We start from the raw sequence: 24,624 nt of genomic DNA on the forward strand, positions 1-24,624 counted from the left end.
AGTGAACAATTGAATACTCTTCACCTTTAATAAATCGCAATTTATACGTGCATGTATTTAATATTTTCGATTTTATTAGTGCAGCATACGTTTCATTAAGCCCTGGTCGCAACGAGCCCACAACACATCTATACAGCGCCACGACAAGAAATTTGTTCAAATCATGGGTCATCTGTGATGGTCGTACGACAGACGCACGATATTTTAAACATCGTGGCGCTGTTGTGTGTCGTGGCACGAAAATTGGACATGCACCTTTTTTTGTCGTGTCACTGTCTTTTTGACGACAATCGTACGACTGTCGGACGACAATCTCACGACTGTCTCAATATATTAGTGATACAGTCGCACGATTGTCTCACGAATACCAAAATTCGTACGATGCTCGCACAACATTTATTGTCTGTCGTACGACAGTGGTACGTTCGTCGTGCAATATATTCTCGTTTTATTTAGAAGAATACAATTTGGCGGGAATGAATGTTTGGGAAAACATACCGTCTGCCGTTTAAAGAGCATGGCTATTCCACCAGAACTAATACTTTTGGCCCTGCTGAAAATGCGCCTTGCCGGACTCCAACAAGAGCAAAATATCATCCATTTTTTTTTATTTTCTGGAACATCCTGGTTTAAATTCGCAGTCGTGAGCATGGCTATTCCACCAGAACTAATACTTTTGGCCCTGCTGAAAATGCGCCTTGCCGGACTCCAACAAGAGCAAAATATCATCCATTTTTTTTTATTTTCTGGAACATCCTGGTTTAAATTCGCTGAACAATTGTAATATAAACTAATACGAAAAACGTCGTTTACTTGAACCGAGCTTATAATGACACTTAACTATATTGAAAGCAAATAGTCCCGGAATTAAACGCGCGAGTGACCCACGACTGTAGTGCGATAGTTGTAAGACAGTCATACGACAGTGAAACGACAGTGACACGCGCATCCCATGACATGAAAACCTGAAAAATAGCCCCAAATAACTCGTGATTGTCGTACGATTGCACGACCGACTTGCGATAAACCCACGACAGTACAATTACATTTTGTTTTCTATCGTGTACCCATCGTGGAACCATCGTGAACATGTCGTAGCTGATGTGACCACTCAAAATATTTTTTTGACATTTTGCACGACAGTGCCATGACCACTATTTTATAGATCTTCCACGACAAAAAATCGTACGATCTGTTGTGACCGGGGCTTTACACATAAATATATCAGTAGATTCTGTATAACACTAAATACTAGGAACATTATCAGTCACATAGTGTTCTAGGGACCTAATATAAGCTTTGCTTTCACCACATATGGAATTTACTGACCCAATATATAACGTATTAGGTCACTAGTACACTATGTGACGAAATTTTCTAACCGACTAAACAATTTGATTTTAGCTCACCTGGCTCAAAGACAAAGTGAGATTTTCTCATCACTTGGCGTCCCCCTCGTCCATCGTCCATTAACTTTTACGATAATCTTCTCTCATCCCTTATACTCGGACAAAACTATCCAAGCTTGTATAGATTCATTATTGGGGTACTAGTATCTAGTTTTAAAAATGTGTCCGACGAGCTGGTCCTCCAGCCAATAAGGATTAAATGGCTAAAAAAGGAACAAAGGGTTGAAATGTAGATTTTGGATTATATCTCTGAAACCAACGTTTTAAGAGGAAATTTGTTCATTATGTCAAGATCTTTCTACCTTGACATATATTTATTTAGAAGAATACAATTTGGCGGGAATGAATGTTTGGGAAAACATACCGTCTGCCGTTTAAAGAGCATGGCTATTCCACCAAAACTAATACTTTTGGCCCTGCTGAAAATGCGCCTTGCCGGACTCCAACAAGAGCAAAATATCATCCATTTTTTTTATTTTCTGGAACATCCTGGTTTAAATTCGCTGAACAATTGTAATATAAACTAATACGAAAAACGTCGTTTACTTGAACCGAGCTTATAATGACACTTAACTATATTGAAAGCAATTGTAATATAAACTAATACGAAAAACGTCGTTTACTTGAACCGAGCTTATAATGACAAATGACTATATTGAAATAGTCCCGGAGTTAAACGCGCGAGTGACCCACGACTGTAGTGCGACAGTTGTAAGACAGTCATACGACAGTGAAACGACAGTGACACGCGCATCCTTGAAATTTTCAGACTGATTATGAAAATCCATTGTTGGATTGTTGCCCCTAAATAAGCAATTTTAAGGAAATATTGCAGTTTTTGGTTATACCCTTGAATATTATTATAGATAGATTAACTGTAAACAGATAAATGTTCAGCAAAGAAAGATCTTCAAATAAGTCAACATAACCAAATAGCCAATGGACCCCTTAAGGAGTCATTTCCTTTAATAGTAAATTTTAATCTTTTAAAACAAAAACAAAAAAATCAAATCTTTTACAAAATTCTTTTCCTCTGAAAATACTGAGTAAAATTTAATCAACTTGACCACGATTATTATTCGAGTATTTAGTTTAAAAACAATGTCCGATGACACCGTCTGCCAATCAATATGGCCGACATCGTTAAACATAGAACATAAGGATAAAATGCTTCTTTTGACTTATATCTCTGAAATTAAAGCAACAGTATAATTCTGAAATGTATGCACAGTCAACGCTTTTACAACCCTATGAAATGACTAAATGAAGCATTTTATACTTATAATTACATTATTTCGCTATGATCATGAAAACACGATTATTATCAAGTTTTTTCTTTTATTTTCATGTGCACTTTATTGTTGAAACGTGTGTCATCATGCATATTATGATTCGTGTCGTTCATTCTGAAATGAAGATTGACGCGAGATTGCTGTTAGCCAATCATTATAACGTATAAGAATGAAATATACATCTAATTAATATTAAAACCTTTTTCCATTTGGCTATACATTTGTACAAAATCAAATGTCAACAATAACAACTTGTTGACTTAAAATGTGTTTTATGTATTTATTTCAATCGTTCATAGTCAATTTTTTTTTATCTGTTAAAAACATTTCAAATTTTTTACTCAACACCGTGTAGTTTTTATAAAAGGACGTAACACCACTTCTAACTGTGTTTTAAAATAAGCACTCCCTACTAACCTTATATGAAATATACACGCTTTTAATCAATCATATTCATAGAAATGTATCGGAGGTAAGATAAATGCTAGAATTCTTAATGAACAAAAACATAGTTTTTTCGTAATGTCAACGGAGATTCAAAACTGAAAATGAAAAAAGTTACCTGTTTTTATGCTACGAGTGCAGTTGTTTTTGCTATAAACCTAATTACATGTATATCTTATTTTTTTTCAAAGACAGCTGTAGTTTAAACAGTTTTCAATGTTATGATAAATCATGTATCAGTCAAGATCGTGTATGTGATACCATTACTGACTGCCCTGGAAGATACATAGAGGACGAGCATGGTTGCCCAAATAGTGTCATACAGACATCGTGTGAACAGTGGTGGGTCATCGGAGCGAGGTTAAATGGGATGTATTTTGTAGATCAAGGAACAGATGGTATAATATATAAAAAAACACTCAAGTTCATTTTTTTTAAAGAATTAAATATATGTTAACCGTTTTTGGTTAGAATTTTGTAATTTCGGTACATTTCACATGTCTTATTTGACAGTATAGTCGAGTTAATTTCAATGGATAAAATATTGAGAAAATCCCAAATATATAAAACTTCGTCACAGCATTTATTTATTATAGCCTTTCTATACCGTAATTATCATGATACTTGTTTGAACTAGTATTGTGAATTTAATTGTATAAATTTCAAGAGTGTATATTCATTTCCAAAATACGTGACTGTGTTTGATGTTCTTTTCTGTCTGTCGTTAATGGAAGTTGTTAAGCGTTATTTCACGGTTTATATTTTGTAACGACTATCTTATTATCTATTTGTGGAGTTTTCAATGATTGGTGTTCTTGCGTGTGTGTGTGTTATGTAGTGTTTAAGTGATATTTGTTAACATCACCATATAAGCGGGAGATTCGACTAGTAATAAAAACCAGGTTCAACCCACCACTGTTTTCTTAAAATGTTCTGTACCAAGGCAGGACTATTGCAGTTGTTATTAAATAGTTCGTTTCTATGTATTTAAACGTTTGTTTTGGTGGTACTTCAGTGTTTCTGACGTTCCTGTGATTTCCTCTTATCGATGATGTGTTACCCTCGCTTTTACTTTGTAAACATGAGTGGTATAGTTCTGTTGCCTTTATTTGTATGTTGCAATAATGGTGTCAATGTTATGTTATATTTTTGAAGTCAGTTTTACTACATTTGGCATTGAACTAAACGAAATACAACAGTAAATAAAATACAACAGGAATCCACAGACTGGCGAACACGTTGAAACCCACCTAAAGCGGGTTGACCAACAGTTATAAAATATTTGAAGGATTGGTTGATTTTTATATTACTTTTAATGTTGTATAAGGTAAAATAAAAAAATGCAAAACTCCGATGAAAATTCAAAACTGAAAGTCCCTTATCAAATTGCAAAATAAAAATTTCAAATACATCAAACTAATAGATAACGACTGTAATATTCCTGACTTTTTACAGGCATATTCGTTTGTAGGCAATGGTGGTTTGTTCCTAGTTTTATTGCTAGCTGAACCTCTGACTTGCATGACATTAAATTCCATTATATTGACAACGATGTGTGAACAAAACAAAGAGACATAAAAGGTAGAAATGTCAAAATAGGGGTACAACGATCAACGTTGTGTTATAATCATAATCACTATAAAACAAAGTATGAGGGATTCAACGTAGCTGAAATCATAAACCTTGTAGAGGAATGCCAATGAAAAAGCTTCTTTTGTTGCAGATAAATATTTGGTATATTGTGAATTCAACGAAGAAATTAATACGGTACTGGTTTCGACGTCTTTTCATTATAATTCTGTTTACACAGCTAAAAGCCACATTGGTATCTTTAAAACAGAATCAAATACATTTCATTTTCCTGTGGATATGATAAAGGATGCTATGCGTAATAATGATCAGGGGTGTTCACAAAATGTTAAATTGACATGCTATTACCAAGATGCCTTAGATTCGGATGCAGATGCTGTTGTCGAGTCATGTCATGATGGGTAAGTAACATAATCCCAGTTGATTTACATGAAACGAAGAAAAAACAACAAGACATACAATAGTACACAAAACACAAAGAGATAAATTTCGTTATGCCCGTTTCTTCAGTGAAGTTTTGGATTTCAATGAGCATATTTCCTAACGTTACATTATTTTAAATCTTAACTAAATTCCTCCATAGATACAAAGATATGGTTAACAAGTTTGGTTGTAGAAAACGTAATTAAAACGTAAAAGCACATCATAATTTTGACGGGAATGTTATTTTTGTAGCCCGGAAATTAATTTGTTTTATGCTATGTATCGGTCTGATGTGTTAATTCCTTCTCAATCTACTATAAACATTTAATAAAAAATTATTTGAATTTAATTCAATAATAATTAAATTCAGTTATTGTACATATATAACTTTGTTATGCCTTATAATTATTTAAATTGACGGCATGTTTAATTCATTTCATACAGATGACTTTCATATGCTAAATTAGTTTTAGCCCGCGAAATGTAAGTCCGTTCAATTTACCTCGTGTGGTTTGGTCATTTGGATTCAAACCTTATACAAGTACATTAACATTTTATCTAGGCCCCTTTCAATCTATGTGTGTATACATAATGTACACAGCCATGTATCACCATCATTGCTGGTAGCATGGGTTCGAATCCCGGCAAGGGAAGAACAAAATTTGCGAAAGCAAATTTACAGATCTAACATTGTTGGGTTGATGTTTAGACGAGTTGTATATACATAATGTACACAGCCATATATCATCATCATTCCTGGTAATCCGATGGATAAATCTGTAGTAGAGTTGTCACTAACTCAGACGTACTTATAAATATAATTATTTTCTGTGACTGTATCTTGCATTAATTTGTAGGATCCTTTACTATAGATAATTGAGCTGATCTGTAACAATAACATCTCCATGCATAATATATCATGTACTGTAGTACGACGCTAGATTAAAACTGACGAGGACAGGTAACACACGGCCACTAAAAGCTTTATATTTTGTAAAGCCCAAGTGGTCGTGTGGTCTAGCGGGACGACTACAGTGCAGGCGATTAGGTGTCACGATATCTCAGTAGCATGGGTTCGAATCCCGGAGAGGGAAGAACAAAAAATTTGCGAAAGCAAATTTACAGATCTAACATTGTTGAGTTGATGATTAGACGAGTTGTATATACATAATGTACACAGTCATGTATCACCATCATTGCTGGTGATCCGATGGATAAATCTATTGTTGAGTTGTCACTGACTTAGACGTACTTAGTCTAAATTGAAAACTACGTTCAAACCTATGATTGCGTTGGATAAAAACCGCAATTTGTATACGTGTGCATGTAAAACAAATTTCGTTGTAGAAGGGTCTAAAGACACCACAAACAACATTTTCAAAAAGACCAAAAAAGTGAAAAAGTATATTTAAACAAAACGCATTTGATCGAACAACTGATGTTCTTTAACACTGCTGACTGCCATTGGCGATTGCCAAATGAAATTGATCACAAGATGTAACAAAACGGATCTTAATATAAATTTAATACTAAACAGAAAAAAATTAACTTGTGGCCACGATGTTATGCCATAAACATACGGTGTCAATATGTTTTTAGTACACCAGATCCGGATTTCGACAATAAATGTCTCTTCAGTGATGTTAGGGATCGAAACGGTATTTGGAAGGCCATATAAAAAGTACCCTCATTAATGTACTGTTACATCACTGTCCCAGGTTAGATAGAGGGTTGGTGCCTTCAAACTAGTTAAACCCGGCGCATTCAATGCGTGTCTATCCAAAGTCAGGAAATTTTATTCATTTATTGTCTATGGCTCTTGTCTTTCATGTTTTTTTTTCTCAAATTGTTTTGTAATAAATAAGGTCGTTAGTGTCTTCAGTTGAATTGTTTCATACTTGTCATGTCGGGGCCTGTAAGAAGCTGACTATACGATATGGATCTTTCTTTCATTTATAAAGGTCTTACGGTTGCCTATAACTGATTACACCCACTTGATTTGAACGTTGGTGGATTGTTGTCTTATTATCAATTATCTGAGTCGTCATAAATGTATTGCATTTTTTCATTATTAAAAAATTACTTTGTTAATAAGCCACAACAGCTATCAATTACTTGTGCGATGTAAGATGTCTTATAGCACTTAACACTTAGAATATTCCACACATATTTTTATATTCACTATCTTATTACCGTTTTACTGTATAATTAATTTAACTTTGTCATTAAATCTAAAATTATGTTCATGAAAGTCATTATAAAGGGACGGAGTCCCATATGAAATCCATAACTTACAAAATATAAACAAATCCAACACTGTACACTAGTTTCAGTGGTTGATTTCTAACTCCTTACAATAAATTCAAGTCAATTATCATGAGTAGGGGTTGTCTTTTTCTGCAGGTGCAATTGTATTGGAGGTTTTGACTGGAAACAAGCAGATATCAATAAAGTGTTTACTGATGCTATAGAAATTTCAAACCACGACAGACTTCCGTTTAATGATTATATCATTCAAGAGATTTCTTACAGTGACGAGGGATTTTCGGATGTGACAGTTGGGCCTGTTGTTTGTAAATCAGGTAAACTATAGAGACCAGACAGCATGATTGTACAATTAATGACATTGCCATTTTGTTTTCGACTAATTAGAGGACCTCGAATGCCAATATGTCTAAGTAGTCAAACTACCGTTTCATAACCCAGCCAACACAGGTTCGAGTCCTTCACTTGGCACTTCACAATATAAAATGATCTTTTGAACAGCGGTATTCTACTGAATATTGGTTTCTCTGTAACTTCTCACCCTATTTAAGTCATCTGTGGTTTTGTAATACTCTATTAAATTGAATAATGAGATTCGTATTGTTACGACCAGAAATTACCTAAAACATGTAGCCTCTAAAAGAAACAAATCAATAATAAAATTTAAGAAGATTCCTTATACACAAGTTTCCAAGAAATAATATCAGTCCGATCCTTTGTCTTTTTTTTACCCGAAATTCTTATCTTATATGTAATGAATTCATTGGAATATATATGCCCAATAAGTTCACAATGTTGTATGATGTTGTTCGTAAATAACAGTGGCAATACAACAACTACAGATATCTTCTAATAATCAATATAAATGAATGTCTGATAAGTCTAATTTTTGTGTCTGTATTTATAGTTGTCAAGGTAACTTCTAGAAAACCAATAAGAGAAATTCTTACAAAACGGGGAAAGGAGAACTTCTAGAATACTACAGAAGTATAATTTACGCATCATAGGTCATGGTTATTCCGGAAACTTCACAATTTAATATTATTATATAAACAACTTAAAGGTCACACAAAACAAATAAGACTAAAATTAAAAACCAATTGTTCAGAGAACAATTGAAGGTCTTTCCATCAAAACAATGTATTTTGATATGAAAAGTTGTGAAACTAAGTTTAAAATGTCATTTCAATCGTCAAATGATAGCTCCTAGTAAGCTGATTCCAAAAATATATTGTTTCCATACATTTTTTTTAAATAAGGGAGATAATTTGTTACTTCTGGTTTGAAAAATGTTACTTTCGATTATATTTGAATATTTACTTGACACTGATTCCAAAAATATCTGGTTCTATATACTTTTATAATAAAAAGTACAAAAAAATAGCTATTTCCGGTTTACAAAAGGTCACTTCCGGTTGTTTTTTACAAGGTTAAATGGTTTGATATCTTTTTCTAAAAGTTGTATATCTTTATCATGTATACATATAGAATAAAAGCAAAGGTCAAAATCTAGAACGTCAAATTAAGCTATGACCTTGAGATCAGTTTCAAGGTCATAAACCAAGGACCTCAAATCAAAAGACTATAGGTCTTTATTATATTTAGTTAATGAGTTATATCACCAAACGCGTATTTTTAAATACAAGAGGGGAGAAAACTCCCTTTTACATTCAACGTACGCTTGCAATCAAAATTTACATCTTACGACATGTCGCAACTAACAATTTAGTAAAAAAAAATTGTTGATATCTTATACAGTCTTTGGATATAAGTGAAAATAAGCCAAATTCAAATATTAGAATATGACCTTGACCTTTGACCTTCACCTAATTTTCATTTTTTGGGACCAAGGACCTCAAATCAAAAGATCCTAGGTCTCTATCACTTATGATTTATAAGATAGAAATTCATATCACTTATATCAGATGCATAAGGGGAAATAACTCTCATATGGAGCGGTCATATCGCTTCGGTCAAAATAGGACAAATCATGCGAAGGATATAACGAGCAATTTTGTAAAATAAATTTGTCATAATCTTTTACGGTTGCGAAGGAGATGCGCTAACAAGGAAAACAGTGTTTGGGGAGATAACTCCTACAAAGAAAAGTATTCGTTTACGCAGGGTAAATTTCAAAAGTGCATAAACTGTTCGATATCATATACCAAATATCTAAGCGACATATTGCGAAACAAATGTTTATCGCAAGAACAGAATTAGGCGGAAGAAAAAAAAAAATAATCAGAAGAAAAACAATAGGTCTTTCCACAGAAAAGTGGAAAGACCTAATAAACCAGTATAATAATTTCTACCTCAGTAATAGATTACCTTAGCTGTATTTGGCAAAACTGGTAGGAAACGCGCGTCTGGCGTATATACAAAATTTCTATCCTGTATTCTATGATGAGTTTATTCAATATCATAACATTATACATATACTTAATTTAACTTCAAATTCTTTGATGAAAACTAATTATCAGATTTTGACACTAAAATGTCAAAATATGTTTTTGATTATCTTAAAATACAATTTGTTTTTGTATTTCAGAAATTTCTAAAAACGTTTCCCGTAGCCAATCTCTTTGCTCTGATGGAAAGTTGTATAACTATACAGACCACTGCATAATGCGTGTAAATGAAAGGAGCGATGTTAATGGTTGTAGAGATATGACCCATCTTCAACACTGTGGTAAGACACATCTATTGTACTATAAAAACAATTTAAAATAGATTGAACACAGTTATCATTGTTCCGTTCATACAAATGAAGTCCCTAATTTATCAACATCTTTTTATTGTGATACATTATTTTGTAGTATTCATCAAATTTTGAACTTTAACAAAATATTGTAAAATTGAAACATATGTGACAAACTATCTATTATAACATTATTAGTGTATTGTTGTTTTATATTATTAAAAAAGAGAGAAAATAAACTATATTAATCCTACTCTAAGTTAGTAGTGGCTGTCATTATTTACGATAGGTAGTACATGCCGTCGTTGTTTGTAGGTAAAATGGTCTATGTACACGAACAAAAACGAGTTGACTGATCAACTTACAATAGTGTTTATACATTTAGTTTAATAATAGGAATGTTCATACCTTAAGAAGAAGCTATTAATATATTATATTTGACACTGGATGTTACGCTAACAACAATCCATCACTCTATATACATAACAAGAAACCTTAAATATGACAATACAAATGTAGTTTTGAAGAAATTTGCTTCTTTTTCTTTTTTTTTTTTTTTACAATTTTGGGATAAACATTTAAACGCGCGACTTGATTAATTGACGTCCTTGTTTAAATCTGTTGACAGTTACGTGTCCTATTGCATACACAATTCGCGGTACAGAAAATAAAAATATGTTCTAAAGATGTACATTAAACAGTAGGAAAGTGAACAAATTTACCTATCATCCATGCCAAAACAATAGTAGTTGGATTTATGTATACTATTGCATCTGCCAAACCGATTGCCGATAAGGTTTGTCTCCTGTTTGTCTTGAGCACTGAACTTACAAACCTCTAGATTAGAAAATGGAATGGATAAAAAAAGACTTTGAAGTACGATTTTAAATAAATCGAGCTCAAAAGGAACTAACATTTAAACTTCATCGAATGTGTTTTTCATTGGTTCAACAAATGTAAATTGGTCAATACACCAATTTTGATTCGCGTTTTCTTAAAATATCTTTACAATATACGTCCAATAAGATTTTATGTAAATATAATACTTAGTTTATAGTAAAAGGGTCAGATTCTTTTAAACTTTTATGCGTTTGTAGAAAAAAATAACCGAGATGTGTTTTGGAGTGATTTTAGAAGGCGTAATATTTTAGTGGGAAGTTCAGTGTTATAAAAACAGTATGATTATCTGCAAATATATATTTTTTTGGCGTTGGTGTCCATCTCATTGATTTATACCCATTATCTATTTTGTCCATACACATAATTGATTATTCTGCTATACTTTTGTTAATTATTGAGATGGTTTGTATGCTAAATTAGTTTTTTATTTCGCTTGTGCCTATTCCTATTTGCGCTATATAATTATATGCACTAGGCATAACCACCTTTTTTCTTTTTCTTTTGATTCTTGAGATAGATTCTGTTGAATTCTTTTTTCCCGCTTATTTTGATGTGTTTTAATTCCTATTTGTCAAATTTTACAAGATTAAAAGTCTTTTCTCTATTCTTATTTTCCAAGTTTGATGTTTTTACTTAACAGTTTTTATATAACAATAGGTGTTTATATAACTCGAGATCATTGAAAGCTTTACAAATTCTCATTACATATATCTGTCATTTGAGGCTCTCATGAGAAGATTAGACAGCTAGAAGTCTTTTGTCATTTGTGCCAATGTTTTGTAATACCATTGCATTCAAATAAGGAAAATGATCTACTCAGTTCAAAATATGACTTGGTATTTATTACTTTTTTTTTAAAAGAAAAACAAATCTTTTTCAAAACCGCAAATAAATTCACCACAACAAGAAAAAATATCTCTGACAACGATCTAACATATTTGTTTCGAATCACACATTGACAAAAAACTTTTTTTGTAGAAACAGAGATTTGCCAGCCAAGTTTCTATAAATGCAAAGAGGGTCACTGCATCTCATCCAAATTACTTTGTGATGGGAAAAAACATTGCATGCATGGAGATGACGAGTTGTTTTGTGGTAAACATAAGTTATAAGTTTTTTAACAGATTTCATTTATCCACGAGATTATTCCAGATGATTTGTATAGCATACACTGTTCAGTCTTCAAGCTGTATGTTAAGATAAATTCTAAAATGACGTGCTTCTTTCGCTTTGTAAACAACACCGTGATAAAATTCTCAATATATCTATACTTAGCGCAGACTCCAAGATGTACACAAATGGCTGTTTAAATATGCCTCCCACGTAAATCCACATGTATCGTAACATATGTGTAAACGGTTGTGGATTTCGCTGTGTTAACAATTACAATTGAATAAAACCCTACAGAACATTTATTCTGATTCTGATGCATAACAAAAAGAATTTACACATTAGAGAACGGAAAAATGGACAAAAACAAAACAAATTAAAATTCCGCGAAATTCCAGTAATGATTTTTGCGCATTAACGTCATTTCAAAACATTACGTCATACGAATGAAAACGTCAAAGCTGAAGGTTTTTCTATTGCGTTTACCTTCTAAACTCGGATACAATTGCATTAAAATAAAGTATTGAGGTAGGTGTTGCTTGGTTACAACATGTCAACAGTGAATTTGACGGTAGCTTACGATAAAAAATGCAAATCTAAATTTGCAAATGTTGGGTTTACTGAGAAGTAAAAAAAGTAATCACATTTTTTTCTAGCGGTTAGTTAAGAAATCATTCATGCAGGTTTATTAGATTTGTTTTACATTTATCGAACAGTGGGTAAAATAGAACAGCCACACACGCGGTATACCCATCATCGCTTCAGTTTTTTAATGATCGTATTTGTCCTATTAGAATCGAAATAATTCATGGAAGCCATAGATTTGTACACATGGCCTGGGCCGTGATATTCGTTAATTTTATCCCTCGCTAACGCTGAGGATCAAATTCGAATATCACGGCCCAAGCCATGTGTAAATTTCCAACAAATCTATGGCTTCCATGAATTATTTCTTAATTTTAGAAATCTAATTAAATGAAAAATGATTGAAAGCCTCCTTTTATAATCCTCAACTAAATTCGGTTGTTTTTGGCATAATAAGGGGTAGATTACAGATCAGAATACTAAAAAAAAATGTTGATAATTATATCTAATTCAAATAAAACTGAAAGGAAAAGTTCATTGTTCATCAACCAACAAAATAAATGGAATGAAATGCCATTAATAAGTGAGAGCTAGTCGAGGTTTAGCTAGCTATAAATAAATTAAAATCACAAAAATACCTAACTCCGAGGAAAGTTCATAATGGAAAGTCCCTAATCAAATGGCAAAAGCTAAAGCTCAAACACATCAAACGAATGGAAAACAATTGGCATATTCCTGACTTTGTACAGGCATTTTCTATGTAGAATAGAATGGATTAACCCTGGTTTAAAGGGGAAATTCCTGCTCAACCTCTTACTTGAAACCATATTAAATCCATCTTTTTTAAATAAGGAAATGCCTGTTTGGTATTTTTGTTATTTTACACCCCCCCCCCCCCACCCATTTAGTACATACATTTCTAAGTTGTATGACATTTGTATTTTCTTAACAGTTTTTTTTCTTCAAAATCTTTTCACCAGGTAAGTGGATAGGGATAAATATAATGGTTAAAAACTTGTGTACCAATCCACTATAGATAAATATGTTGAAACAAAATCTGAACAACAATTGTTATTTGTATAATATAAACGATCGTAAAATATCGATTTCAATAAATAAATGGAACGAAGACTGATTCTGGCTAGCACTTTTATACCTGTTAGCTCCAAGACAAACGTTTCGGAGAATCGATCGCCAAGGGTCTTAATCATACAAAGTCAAAACATCAAATGTATATTTTACTCAAGTGAAGAAGACAAATGGATTTAAACAATTCTTTGATTTTTAAACTGAACTTTGATTAATCATCCACAATCTTTTCATTTAGGTTAGTTTAGATATTTTTGCTTTCAGCTAATTTAACTTGTCCCGGATTATATAGATGTCAACAGTCAACGACATGTTTGTTATTTAGTGAAATTTGTGACAATATTAAACAATGTCCTCATGGGGATGATGAAGTCGGATGTGACGTCACTTGTCCTTTTGGGTGTTCGTGTGAAGGTTTTGTATTTATATGCCACCAAAAAGAAGTAGAAGATGTTTTCGGGGATCTGTCTATTGAAGCAAGAAAATTGGATTTAAGCAGCTCAGTATTTCCCAACAATAATTTGGTTCTACCTGCATATACATACCTTGCTGAACTTATACTGCTTAACTGCAGCATAGAAAATATTACGCCATACTCATTTGAGAAATTGATGAACCTCCTTCATTTAGATTTGAGTAGCAACAAATTCAAGGTTCTGCAAAATTACACGTTCTTTGGTCTCACAAAACTAGTAACCTTAAACTTAAAAGACAATCTGCTGTTAGGATTAATCAAATCAAATGCATTCATGTCATTACCTAATGTCAAAGATTTGGAACTGTCTGGAACTAGAATACAAACACTTTTCAATGGGACATTTAATGGTTTAGAAAACCTTGAACAGTTTAACATAACAGGGAATGGACTAACAACTGTAGAGGAAAACGTATTTGATGGACTTGTGTCTCTTCTAAAAATTGATTTGACACAAAACGATGTGACCGAATTTTCGCCTGATATATTTTCTCGCCTTTTTCATTTAACAAAAATGAAGACTGATTCTTATATATTTTGTTGTTTAAAACCAGAATCTGTTTCCGCAGAGAACTGTTTCCCAAAAATGGACGAATTCTCCTCGTGTACCGATTTGATGAGAAATGATATATTGCGTGTGTTTCTTTGGATTATTGCTATAAATGCATTAATTGGAAATATTGGAGTCATACTTTATCGTATAATTTACGAAAAAGCATTGCTTTTTAAGGCAAATGGGCTATTTATTATGAATCTTGGTGTTTCAGACATGTTGATGGGCGTGTACCTAGGGATAATTGCTGTTGCGGATATGTACTACTCTGGAAACTATATTTTACATGACAGAGAATGGCGAGATAGTCTTGTTTGTAAATTTGCAGGTATCCTTGCGGCCATATCATGTGAAGCATCCGTTAATTTCATTATGTTAACAACTTTAGAATGCTATTTAATGGTTAAGTTTCCATTTGGCAGAATGAGAATGACATACAAAACAGCAAAGATTTTGACATTTTTATGCTGGGTATTTGTAATCATTATAGCTGTGATTCCAATTTATAACACGTCATATTTTTCGAATATGTTTTATTCAAAAACAGCAGTATGTTTGGCTCTACCATTTTCTCGACAGAAAGTCAGCGGATGGGAATATTCAACAGCTGTTTTCGTGTTTTACAACAGTATTGCATTTATTGTTATAGCTTGGTGTCAATTGTCAATTTACAATGTAGCTAAAAGTAGCAATAGAATAATGGCGAAGAGAACAAAACAAGACCTAACTCTGGCTAGAAGATTATTTTTAGTTGTTTTGACTGACTTTCTTTGTTGGTTTCCTGTTGGAATAATGGGTAAGTCATCGACGATGCTAGGTAAACAATATTGGTTGGCTAACGCATTGTAACATATGTATGAATACAGACACAAAGTCAACTCAGGGAAAAGTCCCTTACTCCCTTCAATGCAAACATACCAAGGTAAAACTATATCTAAAGCCTTTGTAAATAAATAAGTACAATGGTTAGTTTCTGTTCTTTTTCATTTTTGAAAATCTTTAAAAGGGGCTATCTTAATGCATTATTAAAACAAAAATCTGGAAATTATGATTCAAACTTATGAAATATGAAATGATATATGACTACATTTGGGTGACTCCAATTAAGGGAATCAGGGTGCCTGGACAATGCAATCATATCCTGCTATTAGTACATTAAACTCCATACAGTAAAGGAAATGAAAACAACACGGTAAATTCGAAAAGGGACAATTCTCGTTTCTGCCATAAAATAGTTCGAGTTTTGATAAACAAGTTTAGGAAGTTTGTTTGAATTACCCTCAGTGGTGCATGTGATTGATAATATTTGTAATATGAAAGTTAAGACAAAATTGAGAATTAAAAACAAAATGAAGAAAAAGAAAAGAGATCAAATTGACTGTCGGTTCGGAGTGTTAAATTATGGAAATGATTGTTTGATTCTGAATTAATCTAGCTTGAGGAACACAAGGCACATTATCTTCCTTAAATGTAATAGAAAACGTCAATTCATATATCAAGTCTGATTTTTAAGCAAACCTACGGAAGATTATAATTATATATTTTAATAGCCTTCTATGTTAAGTGCAAGAGTTATGATGGGTTTTATCAGCACGAAAGTCACGACACTCTGTAAGTTTTAAGTTTGTTTAGTATCGGAAAATCACTATAACAAAATACTTTAGTCTTAGATGCATGATTTTTTTATTAGTTGCTAGTGGCTTTGAACTAGCTGTCAGATAACTGCGAGTACCTTCAGATCTGTTCATTGTGTCTTTTTGTGTCGGGATGTATAAGTACCCGGCCACGTTCACTTGTATTTTTTGTCCATCTGATGAGTTAAGCCTTTTTCAACTGATTTTTATAGTTCGTTCTTATGTTGTACTGTTATACCACTGTCCCAGGTTAGGGGGAGGGTTGGGATCCCGCTAACATGTTTAACCCCGGCACATTATTTATGTATGTGCCTGTCCCAAGTCAGGAGCCTGTATTTCAGTGGTTGTCGTTTGTTTATGTGTTACATATTTGTTTTTCGTTCATTTTTGAACATAAATAAGACCGTTATTTTTTCTCGTTTGAATTGTTTTACATTGTCTTATCGGGGCCTTTTATAGCTGACTATGCGGTATGGGCTTTGCTCATTGTTGAAGGCCGTACGGCGACATGTAGTTATTAATGTCTGTGTCATTTTGGTCTTTTGTGGATAGTTGTCTCATTGGCAATCGTACCATATCTTCTTTTATATATTAGACTTGCAGATTGGACTATACTTACTTTTTGTCTCTATCAATTAACCGATTTAAATATGTATATATGTTACAAGCATTTTCTAAATTTAGGCATTTTGTAAAATGACTGAAATTTTTACAAATTGACTATTTTTTTTCAGGCATTTTATAAAATGCCTGAAAAAATTGTAAGGCATTTTGTAAAATGCCTAAAAGACTAAAACTGAATATAATGTACTCAAAATTAAACGACTTGAAATATCAAATAGATACTTTTATTCTATCATTAAATAAAGCATGCAAATTAAACAGTTACAGATTTTTAATTGTAATTGAATTATTTACATAAACAGTGAAGTTGACAATTATTTGTTGCTACATGTAAGGTTTGTATGACAGCGACTGTTACACATTTGTCCCGACTTTTTGCAAAGACAACGTTTAGTGTTACATCTAGTCTTACCACTAGCACTACATCCACATTTTGTGTAACCCTGACCATTACACAAAGAAACTTTACTGACAGCTTTTCTAAAGGATATTTCATTATCATGATTTAGAGATTGAATAGCAATAAAGTTACTGTCAGACAGTTCAAACTGATTCCTGGTGTAAGGTTCACGTAGTATTCCTTCTTTAATTCCCAGTTGATAACCATGCTCTTCCTTTCCAGTCACAACAGCCATAAGGTTAGGGGTCATCCATAATTGTCAACAATTTTCCAAAGTGTACAAAACGTACACTTGGTTGGAAGGGTTAAACAATCAACATTTTACCATACGCCTTTTTAAAAAAAAATAAAAGTAAAACAGCCAGATATTTTTCAATCTATTTTCAATGCAAATTTTTATATGAAACTGAACAATAATAGACAGGATCTTCTTTTTATTAAGAAGGATTGATTCTTGTCTTAAAATCTGAAAATGGTTGATGTACACTTTTTGAGGGAGGGTGGGGGGTCGGACAAAGTGAATGTTTTGTAAACTTTGGAAAATGGTTGACAATTATGGCTACATTTTTAAAGAATAATCTTTAATTTATCTTACTCAACCCTTTCGTGTAGCTTTACAATATATTTTTATCATCTATTTCATGTTTTTCATATTTACACAATTTGCCTGAAACAGACCAGGCAATTTGTGTAATTTTCATAAAAAATTTCAGGCATTTTACAAAATGACTAGGTTTTTTTTAGGCCTTTTATAAAATGCCCGCCAACTTTAGGCATTTTAGAAATTGCCTACAAATTCAGTCATTTTACAAAATGCCTAAATTTAGAAAATACTTGTAACATATATAAAGATTCCTTTTCTATTTTAGGTATACTAGCAATGACTGGTCAAGTATTTCCATCAGAAATCTATTCTTGGGTAGCTGTATTCGTGATGCCGTTAAATGCGGCATTGAACCCTTTCCTTTACACATTTTCAACATTGAAACAGGTACTTAACAATAACAACAACTTAAGTAAAAGAAAAAAAAAATCATTTGCGTGGATCTGGTCCTGTTAAATTCACATGTTGACATATTTTGGAAGTACCTGTAAAGCCACGCACAACATTCAAGGACTGCATATGATATGACTATTATTAGAAAGGATTTGTCAAAATCTAATTAAAATAAAAAGTTGCAGGCGTGGGCATGCTAGTGAGAATCCATGTTATTCAAAGTGTAGTAAAACAAGAAGTCTGACAAATTCAAAAAAAGCTTACAAGTTCAAAGTCATCACTGTTAATAATAATGTTGTTTACTGTATAACTTAGTAGAAATGTATGACTTTACGTTAATTCAAAATATTGAAAGTTTAAAGTATCCGCAAACAGAAAAAAATTGTGTATTGCTAACACAATATACGTGACCACGGTCAAGCGGTAGATTAGATTAGTTTCAAACTGTTCAGTGTAATATTTGGATATTTGTGACGATTATATCAAGTTTTAAAATTTGTATCGCATTAAAGAAATAAAATTATCAACAAACAGAAAGTAGGGCTGACAGATTTGTTAATGCATCATGCTAAGTAAGAGACCTTATACATATATATAACCATATCAAATTACATCGCTTCACCAATCTAATTTAAGGGGGTAGGCATTGGTAACATCAAAATTTTCCTTTCGTTTATTTTTTCTTATTTTTACATCATTGAACAGGTAGGGGTTCATGCATTATCTGCCAAAGTCTTAAGGAAATTCACTGTTTCATTTTATGTTTAGGGTATATTGAATATGACCAGTTTTGGGTTACCCTAACAATGGTTGAAAACACTAGTAGGTAAAAATCATTTTGCACATGTTGTCATTATAAATACCCCTGACTGTAAAGTTGCAAAGAAGAAACATATTTTAAAGTAAATCTATAGTATATCATCATAGTATTACAAATAGCCTGGATGTAAAAAAAAAAACCCGGTTTTTAATAATTGATATGGCGAAAAGTCATATTTTTTTCCAAATTTAGCCAGAAAAACATTGTCGTTTAATTCCTGCAAAAAATTGTTAAAACATTTATTGGTTATTTATCTTCAAAATGACAAAATTTTATTGAATTTAACCGTTTGAAATTTTCAAAATTGTTCAATAAGTTGGCTAACAAGACAGACGAAAAAAGTAGAATTTTTGGACAAAATTCATGTTCCTCTTACAGAACCACCTACAGACTGTTTTTGCATTCGTTTAACGTGTTATAGTCAAAAGAGTACTGTCCCAATGATAACTTTTATAAATTTTATAAGGAAAAACAGTAATATTCAGTATGGGACGAGTATCCTTGGGATGAGTTGACATATTTTTTTCATCACAACTTTTTATTAGTTTTTCTCCCCAGACTACAAAAAGCCCCTGTCATCAATAGCATACGGTATCGGAATGCATTGTGTTGACAATCTGTCACTCTATTTGTGTTAATGTGATAATCTATTAGCATAAGCTTGTACTAGGATTGATGTTCAGATCATATCTTCTAGATAAGGACCTTTTATATTAGAAAAAAAACCCAAACACAAACAGTAAGCACAAACTCTGTATCAATGACTTAGCATAAAACCATGTTACTTCATTATTTACTTCATATGTTCAAATCGAATTTCTCAGATCTGCTAATATTTTGTTCTAAATGATGCCAGAGGGTCCTTTAGTCAGTATAGTTGCTCCAGAATTTATCAGACTCAGTTCATTGTTTTTTTAGGCATTTTATGTATGAATGGTAATTTTCTACCTTTTCATCCACATCATTAAAAAGTATAATGTTTTGTGATGTCAAACAACTAGTTCTGTCTGCATCAAAATCACAACCAAATGTAAACAAGTTAAATACTTGATCACTGTTTAATTTACGGCTATGTCAAAACGCTCTAATGACCTTCAATACATGTGTAAGAGTTGTCTTCCATATACAAAGTCTACCCCCTTAAACAATGCAAATTCTATTATACGAAATTCAGTATAAATATACAGGGGTAAAAGTAAACGTTATACAAATTTGAATTAGAAATGGATATTGATTATTGTTCACTGTGTATCATTGCCACTGGAAATTTGGTACTAACGAAGCGGAGAGAAATAGAAAATTAGAAATAAAAAAAAAGTAAACAAGTTAAGAACTCATTCAATTTAAGGCATTTCCACTCATTTTATTAAGAAATGATTTTCTGATATACAATGTGATTAATTTCATCTTAAAATTACAATATATTGCAAGTTGTTATTTTGCAATTCGCCGTACAACGTCTTGCAATTCGCCATACAATAAACAAACAATGTTTTTGTCCATATTCTTTAAAAAACGTTAGACAAAAAAAAAATCAGTAAATATGATGTCACACTATAATAATCTCAAAACGTGTCTGGAAAAATAATGAAAGACAGTTCAATATCTTGACAATGGGGCGACAGAGGACGATCGACCTCGAAATTTTCAGGTACTTAGTTGCAAGTTTTGGAGTATAACCAAAATCTTGTCTTAAATTTGTACTTATCGGCCTAATAATTTAAAGAATCATATATCAGAAAATCATTTCGTAAGCGGCACCCTCATCAAATGAGTGGAAATGCTTTCAATTGAATGAATTCTTAACTTGTTCACTTTTTTTTTCTATTTTTCTCCACTTCGTTAGTACCCAATATCCGGTGGCGATAATACACAGTGTTGTTATTAACATGCTGAATTGATATCCACGAATTAAAAAATAACGACTGCTTTTTTGTAGAAACCTAGTATTTTAGGTAAGATGTTTGGCAAAATTTTCCAGGTGTCCAAAGTTCAAGACCGACTTAAAGGTAAGAAAACAAGGTCACCAACGATACCATGTATATAATGAAAAATTTCAAACGCACGGTTCGTGTACACAAGAAATTTAAGTGGTGCACCTATCATAAATATTAGCTGTTTAGATCGATAGCGAGTTTGGTTAATTTTTTAAAACAAAAATGTTAAAAAATGATCATCAACTTAACGTTGGTAAAAATGTAATTACTTCGATTGATTTTATGACTATCAATGCGACTTCATATCAGCAGTTCGAATCCAGCACTGGAAAGGTGCTCTCGACTCTTAATTGGCTAGGATTGTCAGTTATTTAAACGATGGTCGATGGTTACTTCTGTGCACTCAAGATTATTCCACAAATAAAAAACTGACGAAATAGCAAAATAGTATTGAAAGTGGCATAAAACACAAACCAATCAAGGAATCAATCAATGAATCAATTTAATGCATGTGTATTGGTCATGTCTCACAAAGTTAAAACATTACAAATAAAACTGCACATGTTGACATATAAATCATGTATGTTTTCTAGATACATCAGATGAAATGTTTATGGCTTCTGCATTTATCAACAACTCACAGATGTTGAAGATGAAGCACATTACTCTGCGAGAACTATTTGCTTCGAGAAATCTTACCATTAGGGAGAGTATTCGTCTGGTGTCACAACTTGCAGCCGCGGTAGCATATTTGCATCATCATTATTTAACAGTATGTCAACCACTTTCATTAGATACTTTAGCTGTCTTTATGGATAGAGAGGTAATTTTAAATATGTCATCAGTGAGGTTTTAATCTAGTTCCATTATTTTTTTGTACGCTTTTTGGTAGTATTGTTCTTAAGAAAATGTGTTTTACCCATTGAATATGCAGTTATTAATAGGTCGATTCTTCGTTCAAATTTGCTACGTATCTATGATGATTTTTTTTTGAACATTTTCAAAAACGGTGTATCTTTAATAATATTTTAAAACAATGAAATTCAAAAGATTTTATTTCACACATCATCGCTTTGGCACATGCGTTGCACAGCTGGTATGAAATGAACGAAATCGATTCATTAAAATGTATACCATCTGAAAAATGCACAGTTAAAATAAATTTATAAATAAATAAGGTAAATTGTTCTTGACTAGAGTAAATGTTTTTTTTTTTTAATTTCCGAACTTCGAAAGAATACAGTTACGTATATTTTTGCGTTTTGTCTGGTTAATATACTTGAACAGAATTTTCTTGAACATAGGTCTTAGTGTACTCATTCATTCGCTCCAATTAAAGCCATTTAGTATATACATTCACTTCAAAAACATCTCCTAAGGTTGAGAATGCTGACACATTCAAAAATTGATAAGCAGTTAAAAAGAAGAAAAAGAAAAGATGATGATGATGACGATTGTGTCAATTGTTTACATTATATAGAGCAGATGTTTTATTTACTTCTACTCTTGTTTATCCTTTACGTGTACTTACAATACAATATTTAACATGCATTCAATTAATATGAATGATCTTGTTTAAAACATGCATATTTATAATTCAGACTATCATACGAATGAAGGTGATTTCTGAGATAAAAGATATCAGAAATGAACTGGATACAGCGCAGGATGTAGACAACATCGGACAGATCACTAAACTGGTAATTAGGAATACCAGAAAACTGCAAGAAGATGGCAACGTGTAATAGCAATTCATGAACAGATTACAAATTCTATATTAAAAGCTAGAGTTAACATGTATATATTTGTTTACCTTTAATTTCTGTATATACTAATAAAAAACGTTGACAACAATGAGTATGCTATTTCATATGTTATCGAAGTCTTATGAGTCTTTGAATTTGTTATATCTAACGCCTAACAAAAGACTCATCATTGATTGATCAATTCCTTTCATTTTGGTCTATAAATATATATATTTAAATATAAAGATGTGGTATGATAACCAACGAGACAATTCTAAGCAAGAGACTAAATGACACGCTAGAAAATCCTAAAAGGCCCCAAAATCACATATGTAAAACAATTCAAACGAGAACACTACAGGCCTAATCAATGTACAAAAAAAACGAAAAACTAATATGCAACAAAGCAACAAACGACTAAATATGAATCACAGGCTCGTGACCATGGATAAGCACACACATACAGGTGCATGTTAAGTATCAAGCAGTACATATAAGGTGGAATTCTTGTAAAAACGTTTGTTTAAGTATGAGAAAAACATGATATTCTGCTAAGCTAATATGGGTACAATCCAGTCTCCTCCTCTCCACCCTTGCCAGATTGAGCCAACTTTTGTGATTACAATGTGCGTCATCTATTAGTAGATAAAAGGCACGCCCATACCGACTACATCATGAACAATGGCAGCACTTTGACCATTTTCAGTGTGGAGGTCATAAAATAGTTATGTTTAGCCAGCTACAGCTACGACTAATGGAAATTATTATTTCGTGGATCTGCGAACGGACTTGATCGTAAACCTTGGCTAGCAAAAATGAATGAATTTAATAACTTTACTGATTAAAGAGTGCAGGCTGTACTTTTTATAAATGAAATATTTTCCAATAGATTAAATAGATAATAAACGTATGTCATTGTGTTAGAATCTTTATAAAGTCATTTCCAAGTTGTAGAATTGAAGTAATCAAATCGATAATGCTAACCGATGTCATTTGGACAAATTACGATGGATATGTTCCAATGATCATTACCTGAAACACATTCTACTTTTCTCGCAAATGAGACAAATTACTGAATTTGTATGTACAGGAGTAACACGACAGATGCCTCATGTGGAGAAGGATCTGATTTCCTTTCCGGAGCTTATTAGATTGCCAAGGTTTGTGGTTAGATATGTGAAGCCTAGTCTATGGGTTTCTATATTGTTGTTAGTAGACTGTCGTTTGTCTTTTCGTTATTGCCATTAGGTTGTTAGTTTGAGCTCAGCTTATGAGATTGGACAGTCTTTTAGAATCTTCTGCATCAGCTCTATTTTCGAACTGATTATCGTTTTGTTTGGTCAGCCAATAGTTTAATTTTGTTTTGCCGAGAAGATTGAGTTATAAATAATTAATTTAAATGTTATAGTTTTCTATCCACTGCAGAAGCAAACTTAAATTGACGTGTACAGTGTCCAATTTGTATAATGAGTTTCGTTAAATGTTTGGAAAAGATATGGAGAAGTTGAATTTTGTCCTTTTTGCCAAAGGATAAACGGGATTTCAAACCAAATTCACAAAGTAATGATGAGTGTTTATAAATTTAATAATTATTTGATACTAGGTCATTCGGGACTTTGTTTTTAATTAAAGTT

The 24,624-nt window shown here is 32.3% G+C and overlaps 1 protein-coding gene across 2 annotated transcripts in view; it reads left to right on the plus strand.

The window, feature by feature from the left end:
* LOC143046111 (uncharacterized) overlaps positions 1-23,093 on the plus strand; it is a 29,704-nt gene extending 6,611 nt beyond the window's left edge. The window contains exons 6-15 of one of the 2 annotated variants that reach the window (XM_076219111.1): positions 3,337-3,543; positions 4,869-5,136; positions 7,562-7,740; positions 9,972-10,112; positions 12,000-12,116; positions 14,070-15,629; positions 18,361-18,482; positions 21,248-21,317; positions 21,839-22,068; positions 22,847-23,093. In XM_076219111.1, the coding sequence (XP_076075226.1) occupies positions 3,516-3,543; positions 4,869-5,136; positions 7,562-7,740; positions 9,972-10,112; positions 12,000-12,116; positions 14,070-15,629; positions 18,361-18,482; positions 21,248-21,317; positions 21,839-22,068; positions 22,847-22,990 (2,859 nt within the window). In that variant the 5' untranslated portion in view covers positions 3,337-3,515 and the 3' untranslated portion in view covers positions 22,991-23,093. Of the gene's footprint in view, positions 1-3,336; positions 3,544-4,868; positions 5,137-7,561; positions 7,741-9,971; positions 10,113-11,999; positions 12,117-14,069; positions 15,630-18,360; positions 18,483-19,890; positions 20,048-21,247; positions 21,318-21,838; positions 22,069-22,846 lie in introns of those variants that run through there. The other variant, XM_076219112.1, reaches the window with a different exon arrangement.
* The last annotated feature ends 1,531 nt before the right edge of the window (positions 23,094-24,624 follow it).

Source organism: Mytilus galloprovincialis, chromosome 9, assembly GCF_965363235.1.
Source record: "Mytilus galloprovincialis chromosome 9, xbMytGall1.hap1.1, whole genome shotgun sequence".
Taxonomy (NCBI): Eukaryota; Metazoa; Mollusca; class Bivalvia; order Mytilida; family Mytilidae; genus Mytilus; species Mytilus galloprovincialis.